The sequence below is a fragment of the Dipodomys spectabilis genome, unplaced genomic scaffold (assembly GCF_019054845.1).
Source record: "Dipodomys spectabilis isolate Male_0828 unplaced genomic scaffold, ASM1905484v1 ptg000416l, whole genome shotgun sequence".
Classification (NCBI taxonomy): domain Eukaryota; kingdom Metazoa; phylum Chordata; class Mammalia; order Rodentia; family Heteromyidae; genus Dipodomys; species Dipodomys spectabilis.
In genome coordinates, this window is record NW_024871093.1 from 1,026,538 (window position 1) to 1,035,604 (window position 9,067).

The 9,067-nt window shown below is 48.0% G+C and overlaps 1 protein-coding gene across 1 annotated transcript; it reads right to left on the reverse strand.

Annotated features, from left to right (window-relative positions):
* Positions 1–1,874: 1,874 nt before the first annotated feature.
* Xbp1 (X-box binding protein 1) lies at positions 1,875–8,501 on the reverse strand. The gene is given in 6 exon segments (XM_042667644.1): positions 1,875–2,691; positions 2,969–3,052; positions 3,055–3,114; positions 4,718–4,852; positions 7,582–7,678; positions 8,208–8,501. Coding segments are annotated over 6 exon segments (1,164 nt in total). The 5' UTR covers positions 8,441–8,501; the 3' UTR covers positions 1,875–2,136.
* Between the last annotated feature and the right edge of the window lie 566 nt (positions 8,502–9,067).

Below are 9,067 nucleotides of genomic sequence, written 5' to 3' on the forward strand. Positions count from 1 at the left end.
ACCTGTTGAGAGATAGTCTTCCTTTTCTTTTTTTTGTAGGGACTTGGTTTTGTCTAAGGCCAGCCTTAGAGCTTGATCCTTGTACCTATCCTCCAGCATAGTTCAGACTATGCTATGTTGGTTAAAATGGTTCACATTGGCTTCAAATGGTGATCCTGGCCCTAAAATAGTTGGAATTACATTGTGAGCCACTGCACCTGTCCTAATAAACAGGGGATTAGTGTGTTTAACTGTTAAATGGGCATAGGATGACTCGTACCATTTCTAAATGTGGTAAGTTCTTGTTATATTTGTTACAGAAAAATGTACCATGAAGAATGATGTTATTAAGCCTCTAATTTGGGAGTTATGTCTCTTAGGAATTTTTGTGATTACTGTTTAGGAGATTGAATGTAGGTCTTCATGCCAGGACCATTGAGGTGTACCCCAATCCCAGATTCATTTCGTGGAAGAAGCTCTTACAAAATATACCTAAAACTAGCCAGGCACCGATGGCTCACGCCTGTAATCCTAGCTACTCAGGAGGCTGAGATCTGAGGATTGCAGTTCAAAGCCAGCCTAGGCAGGAAGCCAGTGAAACTCTTATCTCCAATAAACCACCAGAAAACCAAAGTGGCGCTGTAGCTCAAGTGGTAGAGCACTAGCTTTGAGCTGAAGAGCTGAGGGACAGCGCTCAGGCCCAGAGTTCAAGCCCCACAACTGACAAAAAAAAAAAAAAAAAAAAATATATATATATATATATATATATATATATATATATATATATATACACACACACACACACACACACTTGGTGGCTGAAGTAGATTTAGAGATGAGTTAACTTTTGGGTATTTAGATGGTGCCTGATGTATATGAAATGCTCCTAACCCCTCTCTATTTCTCGACCATTCCCTCAGTACAGATGAAGTGAGTGGTGACACACGGGCCCAGGTTACCATGTTCCCTAGTGGCTGAGATGAAACCAGGAAGTTGGAATCTAGAAAATGCTCTTAAAGTCTAGGAAAATGGTGAGTCTTGATACATAATAGCAGTGCCCTTCCCTGTTTATAAAATGATACAGAACCTAAATGGGTGGATTCTAGCTCTGCCACTTTAGCTGAGACACTGGTCACTTAAGATGAAGCTATTTCAGTAGTGACTGCTCAGACTATAGATACAGCATTTACAGCAGCCAAGAATTGAAGCAGACAATAAAGACAGTTATGGAGTCACTTCAGGTAGCACACCCACTTTAGCTGGATAAATTATACCACAGCTGATAGTGATATATCTAGCGCGAGAGAAAGACATGGATCCAGAAGAAGTCACAGAACAAGGATGATGCGTTGCACATTTTAATTGCACTGGTAGTTTAAATAAAGGGAGGAAGCACCTTCCAGACAGCTGTACTAGCAGGAAAGGATTCTATGGCATTTACATAGTAAATTTCTGTAACTTTACAAAGATTGTTTTTTTCTGTGGGTCCTGGACCTTGAACTCAGAGCATGAGTGCTGTCCCTGAGCTTTTCTGCTCAAGATTAGCACTCTACCACTTAAGCCACAACTCCACTTCTGGCTTTTTGCTGGTAAACTGGAGATAAGGAGTCTCACAGAGAGACGCTCCTGCTCAGGTTGACTTCAAACCATGATCCTCGCATCTTAGCCTCCTGAGTAACTAGAATTACAGGTGTAAGCTACCAATGCCCACCTGAACAAAAGATTCTTAATCTTTCCTTGAACCATACATGGGGGGAAAAGGAGCCCCCTCAGTAGATGTTTCTCTCCTTGAAGAAACAAACTAAAGGATCTAAAAGAGGCAAGCCTAGGATGTCAAGAGGGAGAGAAATGATAAAGGGTCTTTCATAAATTCCATTTCTACTTAAGACACCAGGTCAAAAGATGATGCTCTAAGTATTGCAGGGTACACAATCACCTTTAAGACAGAAGGTAATCTCAAAGACTGTCATTCTAAATCATAGTATCTGAATAACCTGGACTGCTGGATGTGGACACAATACTAGGAGTCAAATACTTCAGGAGTTCTCTAGGGCTGTATGCCCCCTACTTTGGCTTTTTGAATGAAGCATAGGCTTCTCTGCTGTCCTCCAGGCCATGTAATAGTCAAGGACAAAGGCAACAGAACTGGATTGTTCCTTACACACTAATCAGCTGGGGGAAGAGTTCATTGGCAAAAGTGTCCTCCCAAGAATGGTTTGCACCAAGAGGAGAGGACATGTCACTGAAAGGGGAAGGGGACCCCTCATATCCACAGTCACTGTAAGCATCCAGCAGGGAGGAGGATGGCTTCAGGCAGTGGCCAGATGAAAGTAGATCTGAGATACCCAACTCTGGAATGAAGTCATCTTCTATAGGTTCTTCCTTCACGGAGACAATGAATTCAGGGTGATCTTTCTCTGAGGGGCTGAGAGGTGCTTCCTCAATTTTTACTACCACATTAGTTTGGTTCTCTGTCTCAGAGGGTATCTCTAGGACTAGAGGCTTGGTGTACACATGGTCAAAACGAATAAGTTCATTAATGGCTTCCAGCTTGGCTGATGACGTCCCCACTGACGGAGATAGGGAGGCTGGTAAGGAACTAGCTCCTTCTTGGCAGACCTCAGGGAGGTCCCCCAGACTAGTGTCTGGAGAAGGGCATTTGAAGAACATGACTGGGTCCAACTTGTCCAGGATTCCAAAAAGGATATCAGACTGCAAGAGGCAAAAACACCTGTTAGAATGCATATGAGTCTACAGAAAACCCTCTTGGTCCTGGGTTCCATGATGCCAATCAGTATTATAGAAGACTGGCCTCGGGACCCACCAGATCCTCAGTCACTTTCCTAAAGTACAAAAACTAGGAATGTAGTTGATGTTCCACCCAAACTCCATAAAATCTAACTTCTTCCCCATGTGTCTCATGAGGGATGTCAGATATTAAAGATGGAATTAACCAATCATAGCTCTTTACTGAGAGAATAATCTGTACCTCAGTATCTGAAGAGTCAACGCTGTCAGAATCCACAGGGAGATGTTCTGGGGTGGTGACAACTGGGCCTGCACCTGCTGCAGAGGTGCACGTAGTCTGAGTGCTGCGGACTCAGCAGACCCGGTCACTGGCCTCACTCCATTCCCCTGAAAGGAAAGACCGAGGTGAATGAGGAATTGGGAGTCCCCAAGAAAACGTTTGCCAGGCAGATCAGATTTTCAACCCTCAAGAAGCTAAAAACAAAGCTGGACGTGTAGCACCTGTGATTGTTGCATTCAGTAGACTAACTGAGGGAGAACCACCTGGATTATACTACACGGATTCTTTTTTTTATTTTTGGGTCCGGTTGTGGGGCCTGAACTCTGGGCCTGGGCGCTATCCCTCAGCTCTTCAGCTCAAGGCTAGCACTCTACCGCTTGAGCCACAGCGCCACTTCCGGCTTTTTTCTTTTTGCTTATGTGGTGCTGAGGAATTGAACCTAGGGCCTCAGGCTTGCAAGGCAAGCGCTCTACCACTGAGCCACCTTCCCAGCCATACTACATGGATTCTTGTATTTAAAAAAAAAAAATCTAACTTGTCTTCCCACTCAATAAATAAGAGTTTGGCTCCAGTGTTCTGCTTCTCCTTGATCCTTGCATGGTACAACTTGTTGGCTGTTGGCATTTGTCAGTACTTGGTCGCAAGAGCCATGTAACTTTTTTTATTAGTACTTACGCTTGAAAATGAGTATTAAAGAATGCACCCAGGGCTGGGAAGTAGGCTCAGTGGTAGAATGCTTGCCTCGCATGCATGAGGCCCTGGGTTCAGTTCCTCAGCACCAAGTAAGTAGAAAAAAGGCCAGAAGTGGTGCTGTGGTTCAAGTGGTAGAGTACTTGCCTTGAGAGAGTTGAGGGACAATGCCCACACCCAGAGTTCAGTCCCCATGACACACATACACACACACCCCACACCCCGAGTTCAGTCCCCATGACTGACACTGACACACACACACAGCACCCAGACAGGAGGCTGCGATCTGAGGATTGTGGTTCAAAGCCAGCTCTACTGGAAAACCAGAAGTGGCACTGTGGCTCAAGTGGTAGAGCTCTCCTCTTGAGCTGAAGAGCTCTGGGACAGCACCCAGGCCCAGAGTTCACACCCCATAACCACCACCAACAACAACAAAAAAACCCTACCTGCATGGAAATGTTTCCAATAAAAGAAAATCGAATTTTTTTTTTTTTGGGGGGGGGTGGTCCGGTTGTGGGGCCTGAACTCTGGGCCCAGGTACTGTCCCTCAGCTCTTCAGCTCAAGGCTAGCGCTCTATCACTTGAGCCACAGCGCCACTTCCGGCTTTTTTCTTTTTACTTATGTGGTGCTGAGGAATCGAACCCAGGGCCTCATGCATGCAAGGCAAGCGCTCTAACACTAGGAGCTACCTTCCCAGCCCCTGGAATATTTTTGAGCAAAGATGCAGAATGAAGACACAATCTGTGTACCATCCTGGGAACTAGTTCTTTTTCTTTTTTTTTTGGTCGTCATGGGATCTGAACTCTGGGCCTGGGCGCTGTCCCTCAGCTCTTCAGCTCAAGGCTAGCACTCTACCACTTGAGCCACAGCACCACTTCCGTCTTTTTTCTTTTTGCTTATGTGGTGCTGAGGAATCGAACCCAGGGCCTCATGCATGCAAGGCAAGCACTCTACCACTAAGCCACCTTCCCAGCCCCTGGGAACTAGTTCTCATATGCCTCCAGATAAAGAACATTTACCTTGGCCTCTGTCTCCGTCTCCTCTTCAGCAACCAGCGCATCCATTCCCAAGCGCAGTCTTAACTCCTGGTTCTCAATAACAAGGCCATGAGTTTTCTCTCGTAAAAGTTGATTTTCTAGCAAAAGTTTTTGGTTCTGGAAGTAAATCCACAAGAAAGATCATTTATTTATTTATTTATTTATTTAGCTAGCCTTGGGACTTGAACTTTGGGCTTGATGAGCACCATCCCTGAGTTTTTTGTGTTCCATGCTAGAGCACTCTACCACTTAAGCCACAATGCTTCCTGTTTTTTCTGCTTAGTTGGAGATAGTCTCACTGACATTTCTTCTCAGGCTGGCTTTCAAACCATGATCCTAGCTCTCAGCCTATTGAATAGCTAGGATTGTAGGCTTGAGCCATCAGTGACTGATAAAACATGTTTCTTTCAGTTAAGACTCTATACCTGGAAGCCTCGCACTGAGTCCATGAAACTTTATCTCCAATAACCATCTGAAAAACTGAAGTGACACTGTGGCTCAAGTGGTAGAGTGTCAGCCTTGAGCAAAAGAGCTCAAGGACTGTTTCTCTGCCTCGAGTTCAAGCCCCATGGCTGACTTCCCTCCCCTCCCCCCCCAAAAAAAAAAGACTACCTTAGAGAATTCTACACCAATTAGTTTCCTTCTGAAACACTTGGCTTATGTAATTGCTCATAATTGGTAGTAGCTAGACCATGATTATGAAAATAAAACTAGGGCTGGGACATTCGCTCAGTGGTAGAGTGCTTGCTCATGTATGAGGCCCTGGGTTCAATTCCTCAGCACCACATAAGCAGAAAAAAGCCAGAAGTGGCACTGTGGCTCAAATGGTAGAGCACTAGCCTTGAGCTGAAGAGCTCAGGGAGAGCGCCCAGGCCCAGAGTTCAGGCCCCACAACTGACAAAAATAAATAAAGCTAACGTGCCTCAAATACAGACTTTGAATCTTTTTCACTTTCTGAAATTCAACAGGTTGTAAAAGGTGATCATAATCTAATGTGTCCATCTTAGCGTTCAGTGCTTCTTGATCAGAGTCACCCTTTCCATCATTCTTCCTCTTCCTGTCTGTTCCTTCCCTGACTTTCAACTTTAATGTTTAAAAAATAAACAAAAGCCAAGAGTGGTTGTGCATGTCTGTAACTCTAACACTCAGGAGGCTGAGGCAGGAGTATCTTGGGTTTTAACTGTATAGGAAAACCCTGTTTTAAAAACTAAACTTAGGGCTGGGAAGTTGGCTCAGTGGTAAAGTGCTTGTCTCTCATGCATGAAGTCCTGGGTTCAATTCCTCAGCACCACATAAGCAAAACAAAAACAAAAACAAAAAAATCAAAAAAAAAAAAATAAAAACTAAACTTAGCTGGGTGCCAGTGGCTCCACACCTAGAATCATAGCTACTCAGGAACCTGAGATCAGAGGATTGCTGTTTCAAGCCAGCCCAGACAAGAAAGTCTGAGACTTTTATCTCCAATTAGCAACCAGAAAACTGGAAATGGCACTGTGGCTCACATGATAGAGTGCTTGCCTTGAGGGATAGCACTCAGACCCAGAATTCAAGCCCGGCAACCTATTTTAAAAAAATAAATAAACTAAACCTAAGCTAGGCACTGGTGGATCATGCCTGTTATCCTACCTACTGAGAAGCCTGAGCACTGAGGATTATGTTTTGGAGCCAGCCTAGGCTAAAAAAAAAAAAAAACTAATCCCAAGCCAGGTGCTAGTGGTTCATGCCTGTAATCCTAGTTACACAGGATGTGGATAACAGTTCGAAGACAGTCTGAAGAGGAAAGTCCACAAGACTCTTATCTCCAATTAAGCACCCAAAAAAAAAAAAAAACGGAAGTGGGGCTGTTGGTCAAATAGCAGAGCACACTAGCCATGAGCAAAGTAGCCTAGAGGTATTTCTCAGACCTTGAATTCAAGCCCCTGGAATGACACAAAATCCTAAACCCAATTAAAAATACCTAATCTTCACCTGTCAGGTAACAACAAAACAGTACTGGTGGGCTAGGAATGTAGCTTAGTAGTAGTGTTTGCCTAGCATGCATGAAGCCTTGGGTTTGATTGCTCAATACCACATAAACAGAAAAAGCCAGAAGTGGGGCTGTGGCTTAAGTAGTAGAGTACTAGTCTTGAAGAAAAGAAGCTCAGGGGGGCTAGGAGGTTGGCTCAATGGTAGAGCGCTTGCCTTGCATGCATGAGGCCCTGGGTTTGATTCCTCAGCACCACATAAACAGGAAAAGCCAGAAGTGGCGCTGTGGCTCAAGAGGTAGTGCACTAGTCTTGAGCTGAAGAGCTGAGGGACAGCTCCCAGGCCCAGAGTTCAGGCCCCCACAACCGGAAAAAAAAAAGAAAAGCTCAGCGACAGTGCCCAGGCCCTGAGTACGAGCCCCAGGACTGGCAAAAAAATAATAATAATGGTGGATTATATGTTAAACATCTCAGCTAATGATTTATACCTTAATACCAATACTAATCCAGGTACATTCAAGATGTATAGCTGGCAGCAATTTAAGATTAGATAACAGGTGAACCAAAGAAGGAAAAGGCATTAGTGAACTTTTGGCCAAAGCAGTAAGAATCTAAAGTTTAAAGAATGACTTCTTATCTGTCCTTGGTAATTTCTTCGCACTTGCTAGCACTTGCTAGCTGAGCATCGTGGGCAGGTCCACCCAAGGCCAAGGTTCCATCGCTGCACACACTGTGCGCTACCACTGGGCCTTCCCTGAGGCCAGTTCAGCCTCTAGTCACTCAGTGAACTGTATTCTGAAACACCTTGGGGTGGACAGGAACTCAGAGCAGCGCAGGGAGAGGGAGGACACGCAGGGATAAGAACGTGGCCGTCAGCTTTACCTCCTCTTCCAAATCTACCACTTGCTGTTCCAGCTCGCTCATCCGGGCTTTCTTGCGATCTCGGGCAGTCTGTGCTGCGACTCTGTTTTTCAGTTTCCTGTGGAGAGAAGGAACAAGCCACGTAGACTCATCTCAAACTTTTCTTATATCTTCATTTGAAAACTTGGCCAGCTGGAGCCTTCCTTGGAGTTTCCAACGCCAAGGTAAAAATATCCCTCACTAAAACCAAACCACTACAGCCTCGGTCAGGCGGGGTCAGGCGGGGCTGCAGCGCCGGGGCTGCAGCACCGGAGGCCAGCGCGGGCGCGTTGCATCAGAGGAATTCCCACCCCTCCTCCCCCGCCCTTCCCCCGCCGCTTCCCGAAACCGGATCCGGAGGACCGCGGGCCAAGTCTGCAACCTGGCAGTGCCTTAAACACCTGGGCCCCGACAAGTTCCAATCCAGAGAGGCCGGCCGGCCGGCCCGGAGTCACACAGGAAGGGGGCCTGAAACTCCCAGGGCCCTTCCCGCCCCCTCCCAGCTCTGATCCTGACTAATGGTGACAGCCAGCCCGCCTGCGCAGCCCGGGACGCGCCGGTCCGGCCTTCCCGCCCCGGTCGGGACCTCGACCCAGGCCCTCGCCCACCTCCTCAGCGCCTTCTCCTCCGGGCTCAGGTGCGTGAGGCGCTGCCGCTTGCGTGCTTGGGGCGGCCCCCCGCCCGCCGCCTCCGGGCTGGCCCCTCTCTCGCCCGGCACCATGAGCGGCAGCGTCTGGCCGGCCGGGGCGCCGGCGGCGGCGGCGGCGGCGGGCCGGCCGGACAGAAGCAACACTTTAGAGACCCCAGCGGCCGAGCTCGGCGCGGCTGCCACCACGACCATGGCCACAGACTGTCCACGCCACACCGCCCCGCCGCCGCCGCCGCCGCCCAGCGGCCAGCCCCGCCGCACCCAGCCTTTCTACGGTCGTGGCCGCACACGATTGGTCAGCGCCTCGTGACGCGACACTGATCTCGGTGCCCATTGGTCCTGAAGCCCAGCGGAGAAGGGGCGGAGTTATCCAGAGGAGGCGGGGCAGGATTGTCCAGCGTGGCGAGCGCCGGGAACTGGGCGTATTTTCTGCTGGGAAATGTTCCGTTCGGGGAGCCGCGAAAGCCTGGGGTGGGGCCCCGGGGTCGGGGCGGAAGGGAACGAGAGGTCCCCTAGGGCCAGGGGGTCTTCAGTGGCCAGGTGCATCCCTCCCTGCCCCTGGCCTGGAATGCCAGACTTTAAACTGCAAACAGAGGGATTCCAGGCCGAGGAATTCCAGATTCTTGTCTGCGATCACTTTGTATTTCATGCGCCACTTCCGCCCCGAGGTCAGCCGAAAATTGAGACGGATGGCACATTCAGTTTTGCATGGGAGCGGGGTGGGAAGAAATTGTGCAAAGTGAGTCTTTAGGATGAGATCACGCATTTCAAAGTAAGGGTAGCACCTGGCCGAGGACTTAGCAGCCAGAATATCCTGGG